Source organism: Pinus tabuliformis, chromosome 7 (assembly GCF_031772625.1).
Source record: "Pinus tabuliformis cultivar Carrire ecotype Pingquan chromosome 7, CPIR1, whole genome shotgun sequence".
Lineage (NCBI taxonomy): Eukaryota > Viridiplantae > Streptophyta > Pinopsida > Pinales > Pinaceae > Pinus > Pinus tabuliformis.
This window is the reverse complement of record NC_142293.1, coordinates 217347837-217372445: the sequence shown is the minus strand read 5'-3', so window position 1 is coordinate 217372445 and position 24609 is coordinate 217347837. Positions and strand designations below refer to the sequence as shown.

General features: G+C 36.9%; 1 protein-coding gene across 1 annotated transcript in view; it reads left to right on the top strand.

Moving 5' to 3' along the window:
* Positions 1-7549, top strand: part of LOC149246636 (uncharacterized) — a 65278-nt gene extending 57729 nt beyond the window's left edge. Inside the window, exon 5 of the mRNA XM_089457983.1 lies at positions 6881-7549. Within this exon, the coding sequence (XP_089314109.1) occupies positions 6881-7327 (447 nt within the window). The 3' untranslated portion in view covers positions 7328-7549. The remainder of the gene's footprint in view (positions 1-6880) is intronic.
* Positions 7550-24609: the final 17060 nt, after the last annotated feature.

The window sequence follows — 24609 nt, the reverse complement described above, 5'->3', positions numbered from 1 at the left end:
TGAATACCTCCCTAGTTAAGGAGTGTTGAAATACGTAACTAAGTTCGGTCTTCATAATGACACATGTAATTATGATTTTATGTATTTGATGAGAAAAAATAAATTTATTATTGTTGACCTTGAGGAATGGGTTTCATACTCAAGGAAATTTATTTTTAGGTCAAGCTCCCATTGTGAGATCTTACGGCTTGTCATTGAGTCTACAAGTCATTAAAGTCATTTTCATGTATGAAAGACCCATTTGGGCATGTTACATATTGTAAGAAGAACTTATTTGAGTCAAAGTCAAGTCAAAGAACTCTCCAAGACCAAGTCATAGTGCAAAATACAAGTCGGCCTTCTCACTCATCAAGTCGATCCAAAGACAATGCCAAGTTGGCCTAAAAACATGAATGAGGAAGTCTATATATGGGAGGACTTGGCCTCATTATAGGATCATCAATGAAGATCACAAAAATTCAATCATCAAGGACAAGAAAGGGTCTTACATCAAGCGAAGAGGAAGAGGATAAGAGGAGGGATACAATCACAACCTTTCAAATCTATTTTGGGTTCATTTCCTCACACACGTGGATTGTAACGAGGGCACATTCTCAGCCATAGAAGGACGAAATTACAGTCAAGTCAAGTGGCTAAATCAAGGGTGAAAGAAGTCTGAAAAGGCAAGCTAAATAGTCAAAGATATGAATCCTTCCCAAGCGAAGGAAAGAAGAATTCTCAAACATCCTCAAATGTCACACGTGTGAAAGGTACAATCATTACAAAAGGTCGAGAGTTGCAGTCAAGAAGGTCGAGAATTTCAGACAAGTGTTGCAGGGTCGAAGGTTCAAGTTGAAGAATAGATTGCAGCTGAATAGAGAAGAGGTTAACTTTGACTTGAGGCAAGTTTGACTTGGTCTTGGAGAAGTTTTTGGTCAAGGGTCTAGGTCTTGGAATTCGTTAATTGAAGATTTTATAAGAAGAATTCTTGTGGGTTTTCCTCTCAGATTGGAGAGGTTTTGGCCCTGGCTGATCGCCTATATCTTGCATCTTTTGTCTCATTGTTCTCTATGCTTTGGTAGTTGTTTGATGATATAAAACACTACTAATAATAAGCGAAAGAAGAAGCTAACTAAGTGAAGTAAAAACACATCACAAGCAGTTATCAAGAAGAGAAATCACCTACACCTGTCGCCCCTGAGATTTCTCAACAACTGGCAGATCGACTTGGGAACCCTTTGTTTCCCTTGCAAAATCAAACTTGGCCTCCTCTAGTAAATGCACACAAAAAACGTTGCTACAGAAATACACACTAGCTAAAGACTGAGGTTTGGCTGATCCTGCACTTCTTTGATGATCCTGCACTTGCATATGGCAACTCGCTCTATATTCCAGATTTGATCATGGCAACTGGAAAAGTGATCTACTGCCCAGATCTGCGCACTGGAGAAAGTCGCCTGACTTTCTTGTTGGTAAACTCGTCCTTTGCGAATCTCCCCTTGGAAGCCCTCTCTCCAATTTCTGCTGATCCTTTTCAGTGGAGATCTCCCCTGAAAACCCTCTCTCCAATTTCTGATGATCCTCTCACTGATGCTCTATTGGCTCGAACTCTTCCCTCACTGAATGTTGCGCTTTGGGAAATTTGCATTGCCCTGCTCTCTTGCCCATTCAATGTGTCTTCTCCAAGCTCCATCAACTTGCTCTTATAATTCTCTCGCCGGAGCACCAACAACCAAGATCTAATCGTGATTGAGACTCTGTCAAATTACTTTTGAGAAGTCTCTAGAGCAAAAGTTGATTTCCTTAATTAATGTAGTTTAATTAACCAGTTTTCCTAGGTTAGACTCAGGAAATTTTAATTATCCAGTCAATTAATTTAAATAAGGTGTTTTGGAGTCATATCTCACGAAACCGTTTCTGGTTATTGGAGATCTCGCGTTCCTTAGCCTCTCTGACAACTTAGAGACTAGAACACTTGTCTGATGCTACTTGAATATCCAAAAACTAACACTTTATATATTCCTCCAAGACTCTTTTCTCCAATTTAAACTCATTCAAAGAGAGGTAGGAGAGGGTCTCTGGGGTTGGAGTCATTTTTTAAATCCTAATTTTACAATATTTTCTGCCTGGCATGACCAAATACAGAGCCTGCCTACTTGCCAGTTCATGTTGCAACCATGACCTTGAATTACATGTAGCTCTGATCTTGTGCCGACTTTTGCTCTGATGTTCTCTTCAATCGATATAGTGGAGCATGTCATAATGTTGTCCACCTGCTATTTTGTTAGTTGAATTTCTGAAGTTTTTGTTTGTTTGTTTGTTTTGGTTTCTTTCCATGAGCAATGTGAGAAAAAGTACAGTGATTAACTAATTCTATCACATATAGCAGATACAAGGCAATTTGAAATTTTTGGATTGGGGTTTGTAGCCCATAAATATTCCATGCCATCAGAATATTAGGTCTGTACAGGATTTCATGTTTATGAATAAAGACAATCTATAGCCTCTTTACAGGTTGATGCTTGCATCCAGAAAACATCAGTTTTTTGGACACGGCACAATTCCACCCTTCCTGCAAATGTATATGCAGATGGTATATACCAGATCATAGTGGGAACAATAAACATATTTGTGATAGTTATCTTTTTCCATCAATCAATTCCTATTCTATTCTCATTTCCACTATGACTTGTCACTTCTCACAGTAGCAAGGTCATAGGGAACTCTTGCGGCCGGAAGTATTTCTGAAACTGAAACTGGTATGGAACTCTAGAAATATTCATTGGAAATGTTTTCTGGGCAGTTCCATCGCTGGAAATGTTTTTGAGGAGTTTAATGTTAAAAAATGCAGGTAATGATGCATTCCCAGTGCAAAAATGAAAAAAAAATTAAACGTTCCCCAAAGGAGTGGGACTAATTTATGACCTGCTTGTGTAAATAAACCCTGAAACAGCAAAAACCTAAAAATTATTCCAAAAAACAGAAAAACACAGTTTTTTTAGAGTTAGGACTTATGATTTATTTCTAGAAGTTTTTATTTATTAAATATTTTAAAAAAGATTAATGCCATTTCTGCATTCCTAAAATTTCAAAATGCGCCATTTCTGAAACCATAATCGTTTCCTCATTTCAAATGTCTTTAGATAATAGAGAGTAATTTTCAAGGTTCAATCGGGTACATCTCCCTACGTATATTGGGTGTGGTTTTATGATGACAAACACAGTATGCAAACATAACACAACCAAATGCATTTCATGGAAAATTTAAAAAAAAATACATGATATCCTTCGGTCACAAAAGAAGGAAAACGATCAGAATTCTATATCCAGGGTAGCTTTCAGCCCCAAAATGCATGGAAAATATGCTATAATACCAACCCAATTATGAAATGTATTACAATATAATTCCTTTTGCAGTCCTTGTTGTCAACTTGCTGAAAGATGAGTTCAACATGCCACTCTAACAGGCAATGCCCTCTGGTAATCCAAATTTGCTGCATGATTGATTCATACATGCTATATGCAGTCTGCACATACAGCAGTAGCAAAAATTGATCTCTGTCCGAGAGTCTCTTTCTATGGTGTAACACATTACACATTTGTCTTATGTTGTATCATATGAGAGTATTATTTTATTATTCTGATGCGTTTTACATGATCAAAACTCTAACACGGCTACCTTGGAGGCTACTTGCCATATTGATATGGTTTACTTGGTCCACCTGTGGAGCACACCCATGATAGTATTTTATTGTCATCTCGAGGGTCTTACTTGTGGAGGCACACATTTATTATTTCTTGAAGCTTTTTGTTTGGTCAGCCACTCATTTAGAGGATGAGTTCGACCTTGTGCTATTTCTGGAGGTTGTTGTTCAACGATTCATTATATTATTATTGATTGACTTATCAAATGAGTTGGCTATGTGTGAGAACACTATACTATTCTTTTCCTTAGAGATAAGGATGTATCCAATATACTTTATTATTTCTTCTTGAAGAAGAAAATGTATCACAGCAACTCATTGCTCCTTTTAATAAGGAGGTTGTTGAGGAGGCTTCATGTTGATGTAAGGATGTATCCAATGTACTTTATTATTTCTTCTTGAAGAAGAAAATGTATCACAGCAACTCATTGCTCCTTATAATAAGGAGGTTGTTGAGGAGGCTTCATGTTGATGTTTGTAGCCCGGGCAAGTACTTCTGCACAAACCTAAGTATCTATGCATGCAGAAATCAGCCAAGATTTCCTTAGACACTTGCTCTAGTGTGAGCAAGTTGCATTTGTAACTCAGCCTAAGTTTTAACTTAGGAAAATCGCATAATTAGTATGTTGTCTAATTGAGCTAAAGAAACATAATTTGTAACTTTGTGTGAGCAAGTTGCATTTGTAACTTAGCCTAAGTTTTAACCTAGGAAAAGCACATAATCATTATGTTAGCTAATATAGCTAAAGAAACATCAGAAAAAGTAAAGTATTTACTTTAGTAATTATGTTTTAATGTCAACCCTTGACCTCAAGGCAGGCAAGGTCTAATCTCGACTATCAACCGCTTTGGAGATTAGGGATTTAGTTCAATGAAAAGTTATAAAATAAAGGCTAAGGAGAGGGAGAAGATACACCATACAACACAAGATTGAAAGAGGCATCTTAGTGAGGAGTGTCGTACTCTAGTGTGTTGGGTCCAAGGTGGGGAGCAGCAAGGAGATCTAGATCAGCCAAGGAGGGTTTGATCTCTGGATCAGATCCAATTGTTGTACATGTAACTTCCTCAGTTGGGCCATTATCCCAAAATGGGAGCCCAAGTAGGTTCTATTTTTTTTTTTATGAAGAATTGATTTGATTGGGAAGGATCTATTGTGTCATTTTTGTGAGGTTTGGTTATGTTTTTTGCTTTTGCTAATTAATGTTAAGAACCTAGCTGTGCATTCATTCAGTAGATCTGTAATATGTTAGGTCAATGGATTGCTGGGTCCTAGGTTTGCAAGAGAATTAACATTTGAATTGTAATATTTTACTGTATTCCTTGGAGAACTAATGGATCTAGTAAAACAATAACTTGTTTATGGAGCTCACTGTATTTGAAGAGTAGCTCTCTTTATTTGGGATGGTCAAGATTGTTGGGAGATTGAGGTGTGAAGGCGTTTCTCCTCTTGGGTTCATTGTAAATCTTTATTGGAAAGCATAATGGAAGATTGAAGGTATTACTTCTATCATATGTGAGGCGTAAAGTTTCGTTCTTTCATATGTTCTTGGTTAATTGTAGACATACCTTATGAAGAATTTGTTGTGAAAGCCTTGTAATGGAATATTTTCCATTTGGATGAGTGTAATGAGAGGAGGTCCTTCCTCTTTTGCCTATTGCTATTATATTTCTGAATATTAACCTTGCATCTATCAAAAAGTCGTTGCTGGAAAAATACTTTGTTATAGAATAGCACCTCCATAACATTCTTTAAGAGTGGCACCTTTAGGGTTCTGAATGAGTATATTTCTGCATTTTTTTCAGCAAAGTTAAGGTTGATTGTGATGAATATAATAGTCCTATTTGTCTTACACATTATTAAATTGCCCTCTTTAGATTTATGCTTCTGGACTCCATTTTTCCCAAGATTTGACAGTCACTGGTCCTGGGCCTCTACCACTTCTTTTCTCATTTCACCTTACTACAAAATGCTAAGCTATATTTTCACATCACCTTGAGCCTCCTTGTTATTGTCTTAGCAATCATATTTTAGGAGAATTCCCCTTGTTCTGGAGGAGAGAGCCAGCCTAAAGTGAGAGAGGGGTTCACTGAGGTGACAGTGAGTAGCCCCTCTAAGTTGCCCTTGGGTTTTAACTTGGAACTTCTACCCATAAAAGTGAGAGTTCAAGAGGCAACATCACTTACGAGCAAGTAGCAATGCAAAAACAAAGGAAATCTACAAAGGCGTTTGGCAATCTTGAAATGTTATTGCAGCTGGAAATGTAGGGAAGTCTTTAAAAGGGTAATGGAAATAGATATTTGATCAAATACGGAAATTTATGTATACTTCTATTGTCCCATATTAATCAAGGGTGTTATCTAACATGCTTTAGCTAGAACGATATTGAAGTATTTGCTAACGGTACTCCACTCCTGGCAATGTTTTGTTGTCACCCTCAGCGAATACCATCAATTCCATTCTATGAAAAGATGCCTATATATAATACTGACTTCATTTGTGTTGTAGCTATAGAAAAACCTTGGGATTCAACCGTTTGGCAGTCTTAAAAAGGTATTGCAGCTGGAAATGTAGAGAATTCTTTATTAAGGTAATAGAAACAGATATTCATTCAAATACAGAGATTTATCTATACCTCCATTTTCCCATATTAATTAATAGTGTCGGTTAACATGTTCTAGCTAGAAATAGACCGAAGTACTTGCCTGTAGTACTCCACCCCTGGCAATGTTCTCTCCTTCATGCCACACTCAGTGAATCAGTCTCTAAGTGCTTTACATGATAAGAATCCTCTACATCATCACGGCTTCATTTTCTATTGTCTTAAATCTGTACTAAAGCTCTACCAAAACCTACGGATACAACCATTGGTTTTAGGTGGCCAAGCAACACGTGCTATTACTTGCCAAAAGGTGGTTATAGATCAGGCCATTTTTATCATCAGTTGGCACCTCTGAAGTTTACACACAAAACATGTACATCCCATCACGTCATGGCCAGGGGTAAGGTTAAATAAAAGTGCATAAGATAAGAAACAGAAGCAAATGCCCAGTCAAAGTATGATCCTATAATAATTATGCTGTAGCCCTGGTTCATGACACGATACTTTGAAGTGTGTTTGACATCGTCATTTCCTCTTCTTCTAAATTGATGGTGATGTGTTCCTTTTTAAACACTCATTTCTTCTTCTTATTGGCAGATGAAATTCCGACTGGCAAAGGAAGGTTTTATGAAGAAATTCGAAGGCAGTTGGAAACTAGAGCCTTTGTTTGTGGATCAAGAAGCTTGCGTAATTTCGAAACCCACTACATTGGAAGAGTACGAGTCTTGCTCAGATGGAAAAGGAAGAGTAGCATCTTTGATTAAGTTACAGCAGCTTGTTCAACCTGCTCTTGTTCCACCACCTCCCATTTCATGGTATGTGAGAGGTATCACTGCAAGAACTACCGAGATGATGGTACAAGATCTTCAAGCAGAAGTGAAGAGAATTAGGGAGGGTTCAATTCCACGTTCTTTAAAATCCAATGAAGGAAACAGCCAACAGATCATTGGTGCTTTAAAAGATTCTATTTCTTTGCCCCAAGATATTGAGATTGATATTGATGATGCTGAAGCCGATAAGCATCAAAGGACAAGGACGAGGTAGATAAGGTAGCATTTCAGTAAAAATATATAGTCGCAGGAATTCTTTAGTCCTGTCTGAAGTGCGAATTAGGGTATTGAATCATCTTCTTGATATGAGAAAATAGAGTAACTTTTTGGTATGCATTTTCAAGTCAATTGAAGATTCATCGAGAAGATGTGTAACTTATTTCTTTTGAAATGATGCTAGAAAGTTGCAATAGAATTGCTTTCGCAATTGCTTTTATATGATAAAATTGATTAGAGTCTAGACTGCAAAATGATTCAAATATGATTATGTAAAGCATTTCTACAAATATAAATTCGAAAACCTCGAGGCCAGTCCCAGTCTTGCTTTTCTGATATTGAGCTGGTGAATCTCAGGAATTAAATAATTACTTGGTGCTTATAAGGCGCCCAAATTTTCACGTCATAGAAAGGGCGACAGATGTTTTGTATTCAAAATCCACATATATGTTGAAAACTAATGGCCACCTAATTGCTGTCCCAGCATCATATTGTAAATAATATATTGTATTTTCCAATTACTATGTTTGACGTGGTCGAGTGGTTTCATGCCCAAAGAATTGGGGCAACCAGGGTTTTAACTTTTTAGAAAGAGGTTGCGCGTATCCCAAGGCTATTTAAAGGTGAGTAATGAAGAGTGAAATAGGATACATTTCGGGCATATCTCGTGCCTCTTGTTTTCTTTTGGCTCTCTGTTCTTTCACTTGTATGACCTACAATTTACAAGGGAAACATTGATGTACTCCATGCATTGTTCCATTTCCAAGCATCATCTAAAATTCTATTTTGGTGACCCTTCTGAGGGCTGAACCTGCTTACCAAGTCTGATTCCCAGTGGGTTTTCAACGAATTATCTTCTTTGTGTCAGTTGTAGATCACGTGATTGATTCCCACCAAATCAGACATTTTTGAACTCTGAAAACCACGATTAATGGTTTGGCAATATTCCATGGAAACGTGATCACTATAGGAGACAACTTCTTTCCAATATTCAAGGACTGTTATCCAATTATGATTTTCAATTCCAATGCTTTCATCAAATTATTGAGTGGCATTATAGGTGAATAGGAGTAATTAAACTTTGACACTTGAATAACAAAAGGTATCACACTTATGTCAACACACATCTGTGGTTGAAAGCAGAAACTTCTCCTTGATCTTACTCACCAATTTCTTCCAAGTATTTATCTTTTCCTTATGCTTCCCCGCATTGTTTTTCTGCACAATGTCCCACTAAAGTGCAGCATGTCCTTTTAACTTTGTTATGATAAAACAGTATCTATTTGGGTCTAGGACATTCTTATATTCAGAGTATCTCTCTTACCTATCCAATATATGAAAGTCTCCACTTTCACACAACCATCGCAGTAAGAAACTTCTACCCTTCTATTACCTCTATTCTTAAAAAATGAGATCATACACTCGGCTGGGTCTCTTCCATCAACATTTTATTCTTCTTCCATCTCATCCTCTAATTCTAAGGCTGCTATAACTTTAACATCTCCAATTTGTTTATTCTCTATTTCTTCAATTCTCCTTCGTGATTCCTCAAATTTCTGGTTCTTCACATCTCCTAGACTTGCTCCTCTTCATGGTGGCATCTTTAGGAGTCTTCTCGTTGTCTTTAACCATACATCCTCCATTCACAACCTTTCTGTTCGCACTGCTTCCCATCACTCATTTCTCAATAAACACAAGTTGAAATGACTCTCTGAAGCCTCGTTGCTACCACAATGGCACAAAATTGATCTCAATTCACTCAAGCCTCGTTGCTGCCTTGCTTTTATAAGACTTGATGCACAATCAAGTTCTGCAACTTTCTAACATGCTACAGAACTAGATTGGTAGCATCAGAGTGCAGCAACTATAGAGGTATGTTACACAAGTAATCACAATATCAAATGATACATAACTAAATATGATAGAATTAACACTCTAAATAAAAAGAAAAATAGAAGGAATTGAATTGAATCTAGAACTCTTTATTTAGTAGCATCTCAATTCAAACTGTGGAAAATGACAGACAATCGTAGAAATCCTGAGCACAAGCTGAGATTTGTTCTTTTCTTCATTGTTGTGATCTGAAGCTGCATCTTTTCTTCCCTCTGATAATTCAATGGCTTTACAATTTTCGCTGATTCTTCAGTTCATATGGTTGCCCAAGAATCACCTCCTCCATACTTGTCTCTAAGAATACCTAAAGTAGCTTAAGCACTTGTTGATTGTTTCAATTCTTACATTAGATATTTTGTCCTTCAATATATTTTTTATAACAGAAGTAATGTAGTAATAATGACCAGTTCATTTATTTCATTAATTGAATTCAAGTAAACTAAAATTAGAATTTTGATGCCTATTGTTTAACCCCAAGTTTGATTCTGTCACATATGTGTACAAATTTCAAGCGCATGCACCTATCCGTTGATTGTACATATATATTATTTGCAATGTATGCTTGGGAAATGTGAAACTTATGAGTCAAGTTTAATACAGTTTTAAACCTAGTAATTCGTTCACAACATGCGCAAAATAAATTACAATGCTCACACAATGAAATACATTTTCATGTAGCATGCAACCATTTTGTTAAAATGTGGGAGAGTAGATTCTTATTACACATCCAATTTGGGCCGAGTGTTTCATTGACAATTGTAATAATACAAATATAAATATAATAAGTTTTGTCTGAAGATAGGAAAACTATCTTGGACACAATCACTCCGATGCGAGAATATCTCAATCTCACGCCAATCTAGGAATCATCTGGTTGGAGATAATCTCTCGCATCCAACTAGGCCTGACAAGCTCCTAGAGACTAGGAATAGACTCTATGTAGAGAACCAACTTTACTAATTATGACCAATAATCACAACAATCAAATAATTATGATCACGCCTAAGACAAGGAGTTGCATACTCCAACGCTCCCCCTTAATGACTACTTGTCTTAATCTTTATCAGCTAAGGTCTTCAACGTCTTCTCCTCTATAGGACATGTCTCACTATGACTTGAAGAACCTCTTCAATAGCAAAGTTTATCTGGTGCTTTCAATTTGTATCTCAATTACGCAAACATCATGAAACTGTTGACGTCCATATAAGGAAACAACCATCCACTTGAATGCATGGATACCTAACCATTCTAGCCATTGGTCTACTAGGATGTCTCTTCGCGTATGCATTTCATTCAACTTCTGGATGAACTCCCTTTGAATGTAAAACTTTACCTCCTAGAGTCTACAACAAATAATATGGTCCATTCATAAAGTATCTAGCCAACACATGAACCACCCCTCTACGTGTTAAAGAACTCCCTAACAAAGACTACTAAACTAAACTAGACAAGTTATACAAGTCATTACTAGGGAAACATGATAAAGGAGTATACATGCCTCTCTAGGTTTTACAACAATATGTCATTTTCATGTTGCATATATTACTAGTACATTTGACACACTCCATTTCATGGAGTTACTAGGTACATACTCAAATATTTCCATAAACCACTATATCAAATAAAAACAAGACATATAGGCTTGTTACAACGAAAAAGTGTGTATCATATGAATCATGACCAGACTCATATGGTCATGTGTCTGCTTTATTCACACAATTTTACATACATTTGTCCAAAGTGTGTATCATATGAATCATGACCAGACTCATATGGTCATGTGTCTGCTTTATTCACACAATTTTACATACATTTGTCCAATATCATTGGACCTCTATTGTTGCTCCAACCAATACTACATGTTTCTATAGCATTCATATAGGAACTATCTCCTACTTTGCTTGGACCAAACTCCAAAGATCTCTTTATGAAATCCATGAGCTCTTTGTCCTCCCTACTACAAACTTGTCATTCCACTCCAAAAATTCAGTTTAAAATCAACACTTGGTTTTCTCAAATAAGAACAATGCAGCTTGCTTCCACCTCAAAAAGTGTCCATGCTCCTCCCTTAATTTGAAGAACTATCATCACGTACCAATTGGAAATTAAACGTACCAATGATACCTCAGATCGATTGGGAACCTTTTTTACTCTAGGTTCCAACATAAATCTGACTATGAAGACTGATTAACTAGCCATCCATCCTATGGATGTACATCCATCTACTGAGATATATGGGTACTATGCATTGTACTCATCCAACTTAGTCTTACATTCTTTGCACCTGTCAATAAGGACTTATAGTGCACCATTACAGCCTGTTACAATGCAGCTTGCTTCCACCTCAAAAAGTGTTCATGCTCCTCCCTTAATTTGAAGAACTATCATCGCGTACCAATTGGAAATTAAACGTACCAATGATACCTCAGATCGATTGGGAACCTTTTTTACTCTAGGTACCAAAATTTGGCTCCGTTTCTGCAACAAAGTGATCTTACATTGTTGTGGTATGAACTAGGTCGTTGATCGGCTCATAGGCGTGTGCACTGAACAAATCCCATTGTGCCTGGACTTGAATGGCCATCATGTCCAACTTCCTCTTCGACAATAGTGAGGCAACCACTATCATAACCACACGTCACTCCACTCTGAGTTATCAGGTGGCCCTAAAATTTTCTGGATATCTCCATGGACAAATCCTTTAATGTGCAACTTTTCCAATATTGATATTTATGGTGACTCTATGTGAAAGGATAGACGTCCCCTCTGTATGTCATTATTTGGCAGAGGCATTTCAAGGATCATTTTCACCTCTAACGCCTTTTCCCCTGCAATTCTATTTCCATCTCAATTTGTTGCTGGAATATCTACGGGATGCAACCATTTGAGCCAACATCACTTCAGCAGCATTATTCCAAACATTCCAAACACTATACCCCAACATATTCATATCCAGAATATAGTAACCCCCTGTCTGGCGGATCAATCGATGGCCGAGGGGCGGCCGGATTCATTTGACAAGCTGTCTCTTTTCCAGACCTAGAAGAAGACTTCATCGTCGATTTCTTCATGCTTGGATCGTTATCCCCTCCAAGATGTATTTTATCCTGAGCTTCAGACACAAAATTGAGCACAACTTGGTGGAGGCACCGGACTCCAAAACATCCATAGGAACGACATGAATGTTCGAACTCGTGACCTTGAGTAGCCAGACATAGAACGCAGCAATGCAGCACAGTGGTTCATAATCTGTTCGACGCTAGATTCCTGGTCATCGGTTTGAACCCCGAAGCCACAATTGGAAGCCGTCGAGATCACCAATGAGACAAACAGTAGTGCAATCCTTCATCAATTTCAACAAGATCGTCATATCAAGAATGGGGAATCAAAATCTTCAAGTCTCTTGCGGCTTCTCCGTGAAGACGCTGCTCCTTAGTGATGGCAATTCTCCTTAAAACGATGGACAAATCAAAGCTCTATTTAAACCATTGTAATAAGAAAAATATAAATTCAGTAAGTTTTCTCTCAGGATTGGAAAATTATCTTGCACATACAAACATAATATTTTAACCTCACACCAATCTAAGAACTATTTATATTCAATTAGGTCTAACAACTTGCTAGAGACTAAGACCAAATAGATAACCAACTCTATCTAATTATGATCAATAATGCCAACAATCAAATAATCATACTCCAACACATTCAACCCACAAAAATACAATCACTCACTTGTTTCTCACATAAGTTGTAGACTTTTTATGTAGTAGAGTTTTAATAATGTGCCACATATCCATCTTTCCGTGTGATGCATATGATGTTGTACAAATGACAAGAATATTGTTCTTATGTTTGGTATCGAGTCTATATGTATGATCACGGACTTGTATATGTCATTTTATACATTATGGCAGAAAAGATTTTGGTTGTCATCACATTAGGATAATTTGACAAAGTTTTGCAATTATGAGCAAGGCTAGAAGACACATTATCCAATTGAAGGGCCAATTGTTTTAGAGATATATTTGTATTACAATCATGATCGTCCTTGTCGGTCTCTGTGAGTGAGTGACAAGTTGAGGTTCGCGAACAATCACCCCATTACAAAACATTGCCCAATTTTTGTTTACATTATTCTCAACGTTCTAACATGAAAATTTCTTTAATCTTCTTGAATATTGGAGGTTATGCATTGTCTTACTTGCTATAAGTTGCATTGGCTATGCATTTTCTTTCATTCTATTTGCAATATTAGTGTCGTTATATGTCTTGTAAATAATTGCATAGAGGGTTTTTAGTTCCACAAATAAGGGTTTTCTACACTATAATAATTTAATCTCTAACTCAAAAGAGCGAATTTAATTCTTGATACATAACAAGAAAAAGCAATCAAGTATGCTAATTCTAAAGGAGTTTTATGGCTTTATTATTTGCATTTCCAAACAAATGTTGTAAGAGGATATAACACTATCTCTGTGTAGGGTGACTCCAAACTAGTACATTCAAACCACCAAAATCACTGATATTATCCTCGAGTAAGAAACTTGAATGGATTATTTATCATTTTAATCAATGACTGCAAAAAATGGGATATGTTAAAGCAAAGCATTTACTCGTGGGATCTTTTTGGGTGTCCAAAATAATAATTTGTATTCAAAAAAAATTATAGAAGGTGATGCATTACAATCTTCCATGATAAGGTCCAATAGAGGCAACTCCTTAGGCCTACTTTGTAGAGCAAAATTGTAGTTTTTCTCTCATTAGCTTTGTAAATCCCTTTTAATATTGTGATGCATACATGATATTTACTATTGCAAAGTTAAAGACAAAGAATGGTGTGCTCACAATGCCTTGAAGCTTTTGCAAATTGACCTAGAATTCAACACATTTGAATCTCAAGTTTCCTGTCTCTAAGGATTTTCATTCCAAAGCATATAATTATTATCTCTAAAAACAAAATTCAATATAATTATTATCTCTAACAACACAATTCAATAATTCTCTATATCGATTTAGGGGTTGTTGATTTTACAATAGTCTTCTATATTGCTAATTTCTTTTGATGATATAATTCTTTTACACATTCTTATCCATGATTTCATCATTAAGGAAATGACACAGAAGACATCAACCATATAACATTGAAGATAGTAGGATCATAAAGAGACAACCACACAAAGAAAACAGAGATTTACCCTGCGAAAACCCACATGGGGAAAAACCCAACAACATTTTCAATAGAGAATTCTTCAATTCAACAGAGATACATCTAAGTCAACTAGGTCAAACGTGGTCCGTTCTCCTGGTCATAGGTTTGTCCACTGATTAGATCTACTTAGGATGCTTCCTTCCGCCTTCCACAAAACTTGATCCTTCCTCATAAATCATGTCTCTTCACAGAAGTTCGGTCTAGCATCAAAGATTATGTCCTTCCAAGGAGTGCGATACACTAAGAAATTGGTCTTCCAACAATCACAGAGAGTTCAATACTCCATCAAAATGCCAGTTACAAAGAAAATCTAGTTTCACATCTTGGAGATAAATTTATCCTTCATAATGTTGGACAATGTAATATGCAACTATTAATTCAATTCCTCCTTAACCTTAATAATTGCTTGTGAAATTTATTTATCTTCTTGTGTTTCTTTATTAGATCTTCTTCATCAAACAATTATGAAGTGCAAAAGCAATAAAGACAATGGACACAAAAATTAGGCTCCAAGCCAAGGTAAAACCCTTCCTTCCAAGGGGAAAACCCAAAAAATCTTTTCTCTTCTTATAGAATCTGCTTCAAATGAGACAACCAAGATCCAAACCCTAGACCAAGTCCCCCTCTAAGAACCAAGTCAACCCTCCAAGAAACCCTTCCAAATAGATCAGAGATCAAACAAAACAACAAGGACCAATTCTGCTACAACAACATCCAACTTCAACTTTGGCCCCTAGCTTTGACCTGCAACTTTGACTTACAACTTTGGTCCTAAAGAAACCTTAGCTTATTCACATGTGTGAGAGAAAAATAGCCCAAAACAAATATTTCTTCTTCTCCTTGACTTCTTCACACGTGTGAGAGAAAAATAACCCAAAACAAATATTTCTTCTTCTCCTTGACTTCTTTACACGTGTGAGAGAAAAATAGCCCAAAACAAATATTTCTTCTTCTCCTTGACTTCTTCTTGCTTTCTAGACCTTCACACTTGCTTCCTTGATGCTGCCAGCTTCAGATCAAACTTCTTGATGAGAGATATTGAATTGGTGCTCAATAAGGTTGAATTTGCTCTTATTTATAGGCTTTCCTTGAGGTTGAATTCCCTCCTTTAGGCTGACTTGTAGTTGATAGGGTCGACTTGTGCTTGGAGGTTTCTAGGACTTTCTAGACTCAAAATCAATATCTTGTACATGCTAATTCTTGTCTGACAGGGTCTTATACAAATGATAAAGACACTCTTAACTCAAAAATATTCTTTTAACATGACAAACCATAAGAGCATGGAGAATTGCTTGACCTTGATGACCTTCAAAAATGGAGCATGAAACCCATGCTTTAAAATTAATATTTTTATTTCTTCTTTTTCTTGTAACATAAGATATACATAATGATTTGAGTACATTGACAATTATGAAGATCAAAACTAGTTACATTTTCCAACACACATAGATTCATTGCTTCATAAATTCAGCCTTCTAGCTTTAGATTTTCGCTTCCTCAAAATAACTTTAGACCATACAAATTACCCTTAAATAGAGAGATGCGAATATATTAGACTTCCTTGCCTCAAAAGATGCCAATTCCCTGCCTCAGAGTAAGCCGAATCATAGAAGATAAGAGATTGATTTGCTTGCCCAAATGTGGAGGAATGTGAGGTCTTTAGATAGCCTTTTCCTTGGTAGAATGGGTGTGTCTTTACTTGGAGCCGATTAAAACATTTAAAGGAGGCCGACATCACTTTTGGAGCCAAAATTTTTGTCTTCTAAAATTCAAATTTCCACTTTTGAATGTCCAAAAGGAACATGACTTGATTTTTTTTTCTTTTTGTTTCTAGCATGAAGAACATGCTTATAAATACATTAATGACTCAAATATACATTATGAAGATAGACCATGGTTACAAAAATCAACATGGGCTTGCTTCGATAATTATTGCGTTGACTAGGAGCCAGAAAAACCACAAACAAATCCAAGATATTGAAGGAATGCAAGGGAAAAAGGAAATATTGGAGAAAATGTAAAAATGTTTTCATGTTTTCTCTAGTATTTCTGTTCACCTCTAGTGATATGAAATTAAAAATTGAAGGTTTCATGTAAAGTTTTGCAAGCTAGTTTATGTCTTATGGGCAATGGATTGTGATTGCAAAAGCACACAAACTACATTAAATTTTGCAGACTTTAACAGTTGAAAATGAATAATAAGCAACATCACAACATAACAATTTGATGGCGGAGATCACCGTTCCTGGGATATATCTCCGGGTTTAGCTTCCAATGGTGGCCCTTTATATTATATGCTCAAATGTGAAATTACATCAACATACAATGCTCAATTTGAAAAAATAGCATTGCCATTGTGTCTAGAATGCTCAAAAACCCCTGTGTAGGCTCTTCTTGGGCTAAAAAAGGCTGAAAAATGACCAAGTTAGGCCTCTTTCTCCATTTTCCCTGCAAAATTCCTTACAAGTTGTCTTGCACTACAAACATGGCCACAAACAGGCTCTTTGGCAGATTGGTATGGCGCTCCATTGTGTTCCCGGAGGTCGTGTGTTCGACCCACGAATCGCGTTGGGTTTGGTGTTTTTTGTAAAAAAAACCGGGCTGAGCCCCTTTTTCTTATCTTTGCACTCCCGGTCACGTGGGCCATATGATCTCGGGCTGAGTGCGGACGGGGTGCCATGTGATCACATCCCCTAGCCTTTCTGTGGTGGTCGCAACGTCATAAAGGAATCGAGGGTCGACACTCAACCACCACCTCTTTGTCTATGCCCTCGTTGTCTTTCGCCCGTGGTCATCACATTATTAACAAAACCATGGGCTGGGGCACGAGCAGGGTGCCCCACACCCCGCACCTCCCATCCTTTTCCATCCCCAACGTCGATTCCATATAACTTTAAATATATCCCTGCCAAAAGTGTATAAGAAGAAACATCATGGCACATTGGTAGAGCGGATTATTAGTTGGTGGGCGGTCAACTGGTCAATTCCCATGGAGGTCCATTCCAGTCCATACCATTTTTTTTGGCGCGGAAACCCAGAACACTTGGCGGCCTCTCATAGGGCCATGTGACGACCTATGATTGGTCCACCACAACAACCTTTCAACCAATCATCGTGTACCATGTGCCCTCCCGTCATTAGTCCAACTTGTCAACCATACGTCCTAGTCAACTAATGACGCCATTATACAAAATGCCACGTGGCATCGATACATTTCCCAGTCAACTTGCAAGTTGACTTTTTAGTTGTTTGCCAAAGACTTCAGATGCGATAAATTCCTCATACAGTGTCGGATTGAGGCAATTCAAGTGTCATTGGAATCATAACAACGAGATATATGATTTAGCGCCAGTTTCGAGAGAATTTGAGCACTTTCATTTTTGAGCATATTTTTGATCCCGTGGATCTTTCCTCCCCACTGGAAGCTTTTGGACCACCAAAAATATGTTTTTACTCAATAAGTAAGTGAGGGTACATCTCCCTCACTTTTTTTATCTCTATCCACCTTTCTTTGCTTGGATTGGTACCTTTAAGCCCCACTCGAAGATACTCCATGTTGCTTCTGCGTGAAGTCCTCCTTATCCTCATTTCAAGAATTGAGTCTTCCCACAACTCATTTAAATATTCAGGAGAAAAATATTCTATAGATGGAATCTAAACATTTTCTTCTTGATCATCAATCATAGGAGGCTCATACAATCTCAAGTTTTCCGTATTCACAACAAAATAAATTTGCATGTAAGGTGGCAAATCTAATCGGAAAACATTGTTACCAATATTCTCCAAGATTTTGAGAGGACCATATTTGATTGGCTTGAGATTTTTACTTTCACCTTGTAGTATTTCCTTGCTGATGTACAACCAAACTTGATTTGCCACTTGGAAATCATGGTCAACCCAATGCTTATCATGTCTTGCTTTGTACTTGGATTTGCTTTTCTCTAGCTATTCTTGTACCCTTTAATGTGCTAGTTGAATTTGTTCAATGAAATGCTTGGCTTTGTTCACATCACTATGTCCATCTACTGCAATATCTTTACCAAAGATGAAATCCAGAGGAGACTTTGACAAATAACCCATACAAGCTTCAAATGGAGATAGTTGTGTAGATGAATGCTTGCCACAATTGTAGGCATGTTGGATGTAATACAAATGCTCATCCCAAAGTTTAGGATGCTTACCACAATATCCTCGAAGGAGGTGCACTACTATTATGTTCACTAATTTTGTCTGGCCATCGGTTTGTGGATGAAATGTTGTGCTCTTCTTCAACTTTGTGTTCATGAGTTCCCATAAACTTGACCAAAACTTCCCAATAAATCGAGAATCTCAATTAGAAATAATAGAAGTGGGTAACCCAAAGTGAACCCATACATTTTGGAAGAACATATTTGCAGTTTATTCAGCTGTAACCTGTTTCTTACATGGCATCAACACACACATTTTGCTGAAACGATCCACTACAACATATAGATAATCATGACCTTTCCTAGACATTGGTAGTCCCCCAACAAAATCCATAGAAATACTTTCCCAAGGACGAGAAGGGATAGGAAGTGGAGTGTACAAACCCAATTTCCTATTGCTTGGCTTGCTAGTAGCACACATAAAACATCCTTTCACATATCTTGATATAGTTTCATTCATACAAGGCCAATAAAAATACCTCTGAATTTGAGCAATTGTTTTGCCTACACCAAAGTGGCCAACAATAAGAGAAGTGTGGGCTTCCCTTATGACATTGACTCTTTTACCATGTGGAACACATAACTTGCCAAGATGATACAACAAATTGTTATGAACATGATAATCCAACTCTTCAACATGATTGCCTTAACTCAAAGTTGCATAAACATATTTAAAATCTTCATCTTGAGCATATTGTTCAATATAAATTTCATGCATGATTGAGTTATGCTTAAGAATAACATATGCATTAACAATAGGCCTTGATAACATATCAGCAAATTTGTTGTATATACCTTTCTTATACTTGATTACCAAATGAAATTGTTATAAGAATCCCATCCATTTGAAATATCTAGCTTGTTGTAGCTTGGTTTGCGATTGTAAATATTTCAAAGGTTGATGGTCAATATGGATAATCGTTTCTTTACCCATCAAATAATGCTTCCCTTTCTTCACACTTTATACCAAAGCATACAACTCTTTATCATAAGTTGGACAGTTAATTATTGCATTGGTAAAGGTTTCAAAATGATAACATATTGGCTTACCATGCTACATTAAAACTGCTCCCATAGTATATTCACTTGCATTGGTTTGAATTTCAAATGGTTGCTTAAGAATCGGAAGCGCTAGAACTGGTTTTGTACTGATTTTCTCTTTCAAAGTGTCGAAGGATTTCTGCTACTTGCCTCCCCAATGAAAGACCTGCTTCACACTTGTCAAAGCATGTAATGGTGGTGCAATGAGTGATAATTTAGCTATGTTGCCAGGAAACGTGGGTTCGGGGACGGGTACGGGTGCGGGGATGGGGACCGGTACGTCATTTTTCGAAATAGGGTGCGTGGGTTCATTGGGGGTATATATATATATATATATATATATTATAAATTATAATATATATGAATTTGCATATTTTTCAACTTTAAACAAGAGAACTAAAATATTTATGATTTAAACTTTAAATATTTAAACATGCACATCATTGAACATTGAACATTCACAATGAAATTTCAAAATTTCTAGCTAGATATCAAGTGCAAATTGGAGTTTACATATTAATAAGAATCATGATATATGTCCATTGTCATACTACATTCAAAATTTGTCTTAAGGCATCTCCAAAGAAGAACTGAGAAATTTTAAAATACTAAAATAAAAGTATCTAATAGTGAACAATGGCTTCCTCAAGCGATGTCATCAACATCACTTAGATCTTCAATTAGTATGCTCTCGAGGTAGGGATCACTCTCATCATGAGGCTCTTGCTCATCCATAGCAATTGGAGGTAGCTCAATAAGGCCATCTGGTTGTATCTCCTCATCCACACACATAGCATCATTTGTGTATTGGTCCCATCTCTTGAAAGGACCCTCGTATCCAGGGTCTTTTCGAGATATGAGACTAAGTGTGCTATGAACATACACTAAGCTCTCTGTCTTCTTTGAGCCCAACATAATTCTCTTTACTAGATGGATAAAGGCATAAGTACTCCAATTCCTCTCGCAAGATGAAGAACTAGCTACCTAGAATATTAGGGGAATCCCATTAAATCAATTAAAAAATAGAATATAAAAACTAAAATGAACCCCAAAGAACCCAAGAGAACCTGATTTTGGGGTTCCAAGTACCCATCATCAGGGTTCTCCGTACCCGTCAAGACAAAAGAACCCAATTTTTTTTAATGAAGAACTCGGTTCTTCATAGAAGAACCCGGTTCTTATGGGTTCTTCTCAGAAGCACCCAAACCCGAATCCGGTACTTAGGGAAGAGAACCCGGGACGGGTTCGAGAACCCCACCCCCGGGTTTAGGAACCCATGCAACGTAGTAATTTAGTGATAAATTTTCTCCAATATTGGGTTGCTCCCAAAAAACTCCCAACTTCTGTTACAGTCCAATTCACAATAACATTAACTTTGGAGGGATAAATCTTCAATTCACACCCTCCTACAATATGACCCAAATAAACCAAAGAGGTTTTCCCAAATTCACATTTAGACATCTTCAAATACAATTTTTCCTTTTTCAAGACATCTAGAACTTGTTTCACATGCTTGACATGTTCTTCATGAGTCTTACTGAAAATCAAAATATCATCTAAGTAGACTATGAAAAAATCATCAAGGAATGGTCACAATACATCATTCATAACTCTCATGAATGTGGTAGGTGCATTGCAAAGCCCAAATGACATAACTAACCATTCAAACAAACCTTGTTTTGTCTTGAAAGAAGTTTTCCAAATATCATCTTCAACAATCCTTATCTGATGATAACCACTTCTCAAATCTAACTTAGTAAAATAAACAAATTCCTTTAACTGATATAGCAAATCATCAATGCGAGGAAGAGGATAGCGATTCTTTACTGTGAACTTGTTCAAAGCTCAGAATCCACACACATGTGCCATGTACCATATTTCTTTGAAACCAAAACAATAAGAGACCCACAAGGAGATGTGTTAGGCCTAATGCCCCTTTTGTCAAGCAACTCTTGAATTTGCTTCTTAATTTCTGCATTCTCCAAAACTGACATTCTATACATGCCAATATTCAGAAGTGGTGCATACTGCTGCAAGTGAATCTCATGTTGGATTCCTCTTTTTGGAGAAAATTCTTCAGGTTCTTGAAACATCTTGTCATAAGTGTTAACAACTTAAACTAATTCATGCTTGAGTTTAGAATCACATATTGTGAAAGCTTCAGATTCAACTGTTGATTTTTACAACTTTAGTCAAATTCCACCTTGGACAAGTCAAATGACCGAGATGATGATTGCATTAGATTCCTCTTTTCGAGAGGACCAAAATTGACCTAAATATCACCTTATTTGGACAAGTGAAAGTTGATTTTTGAATTTATTTATTCACTCATGTATATTGGGTTAGGTCGGTCCTAAGCACATGTTAAATTGGATAGGTCAGCCTCAACCCGAAGTGGACCCTCATGAAAGCCTATAAATAGGAGAGTCCTCAAGATCACTTGGAGACATTGATCAATCCATCTTCTCTTCTCTTATTGTCTTTGTTCGCACAGGTCTGTCGCAGGAAAGTTCACGCAAGGGTCTGAATCATAGTGATGAAGCTCACACTGATCTAGGGTTTCTGATTTCTGGACGTTGAGACAAAACTGGGAATTTTAGTCCATGGATGCTGGCACACAGTGGTCTTGATAGCGTCCAAGGAGCCTTGAACGCTGGCACACAATGGTCTTGACAGCGTCCAAGGAGCCTTGGACGTTGGCATAATGTTTTATGGGAGCATCTAGGGTTTCAGAGATAGATCAGGTTGTATTAGTCCTTGGATGCTCGCACAAAGTGGTCCTAAGAGCATCTGGGCTGCTATAGACGCTCACACAGAAGCCTTATTAGAGAGTCTAGGGTTTGAGGCAGATCTGGGTATGTTTGACCTCAGACGCCCTATCCAGTCCACCTGGGATTGTCCAAATCTATTCCGGATGCAGTCTTCTAGTCCTGTAGAGAGCGTCCCGGACTGTTATAGACGCTCGCACATCTCCTCCTCCCTGCTAAGAGGACTCAGAGATGTGATTTTAGTGTTCTAAAATATTCTGCTTAGTGAAAACAATGTTCAACAATATCCAACAGTTGAATACAGTCAATGACAACACATTACAACCATCAGAATGAGGGTTTTGATTATAAGCATGATTAGATCTATTTCATGGATATCATAGTTGTTTTGTTGCATAGATAAAGTTATGGATCATTGTACTCTCTTTTGCTGAATCATTTGATGATGATCTAAGAAGAAGAATATTTGCAAGGGTTTTCCCCATAGTGGGTTTTTCCCTGGTCTCGGACCAATCCTGGTGTCTCTATGTGTGCATGCTTTTCTTCTATTATTCCTTTATGTTCTGCTACATTGATGATGATGATGTTATTCTTTCTATATAATTGCATATGTTGATGAAGAATTGTGTAGATCTAAATAATGTAAAGGTGATATGGGGTGAACTTAATGTATTAATGAAGAAATGCAATTATCAAAGCAAAGAACAATGTAGCCCTATATAATTTTTTTTAACATGGAATCAGAGTCGGGCTGAAGAAAATCCATGGAAATCACCTTGATGATGACACATTTGATGGAATCAAGAAGAGGATGGTGGATACCTAAAAGAATTCTAGGGTTTGAATAAAACCATAGGAAACTTTATTATTAGGGTTTGATGGATTCAATGAGGTTAGCGTAGGAGTGAAAACCATGGTTTATGGAATTAATATGAGATATGGAACCTAGCTGGTCAATGAGAAGATGCTCAAGCACTTGACAAAGATTTGATGAAGGCCTAGATGTGATAATCCCTAGTAGACCTGGTGGGATAATTGAAGGAAACATTGGTATATGTACAATGGACATTGATTGCTCTTGAAGATTGGTTCAAGAGGGAGAGGATCACCTCTCATTGAACATAAGTATTTCTTGACTTATGGTGCATCTTACTTTTTCTTAGACTTATGGATATGATGATTATGTTTATTGCTTATACTTCCTGCATATGTATTTGAGTATATGGATGTTTCTAACCTCCTTGATGAGATGTGATGAGTAGATCCTTCTTAAGGATCATTTGAGATGCAGGAAAGAAAAGCTAGATCTGGAAGAAGTAAAGAGGTACTTGATGAAAATGTTACAAACACTACAAGCTACCTATGAGAAGGTGCACATGTATTTGAATACCACAAGGTATGCATGATATGTTGTATTTCAACAATAACATTGATGGCTTGGTAATCCCTAAAGTATGATGAGAATATCTATTTCTTTGATGGCTCATACATGCATGTGAAAGTGACTTGGACCCATGTTTCCTATGATGAAATGATGCACTTGGTGTTGAACATTTTGATCTTCTTGAATTCTATGAGGCTATCTAATGTTGATACATTGATACACTTGATGTTAGGCTAACATCCATCCGTTGGACATCTTGATCCTATAAATAAGGCTAGCACCTTGACTCTAGTAAATGATACTCTTAATACTTGTAATTTCATAGATCATTGACTCCTATATATGAGTTTGTTGGTAATGCTTGTGATAAGCATGATGTTAGAGGTATAACTATGAAATTAATATTCTAGATATTTTACTACCTATGGTCATGTCTTGATGGCATATTGTTAGAATGAATGTCCTAACTTGATTGAGTGACTTGATAGAAAGTGTTATTGTGTTCATAATATTTGAGATATGATGTTGCATCTATATGATGCTTTGAGTCTAAATGCGGATAGCCATGATAGATATATGTTTATGATCTAAAAAATCAGTTGTTACTTGACTCTAGTAGAGACAGGTTGATGACATAGATTCCCAGTCAGAGGGAAAATCTCTTCTCAAGATTCTTACTCCTATTACTATTTGCATTTTGTACTGTTGAAGTATGATTTATTTGAATTTGACATAATTTATCCGCAACAAAGTCTTAGATATGAAGCGTGTACCAAAATTAGGGTTTTTGCTCCAAAC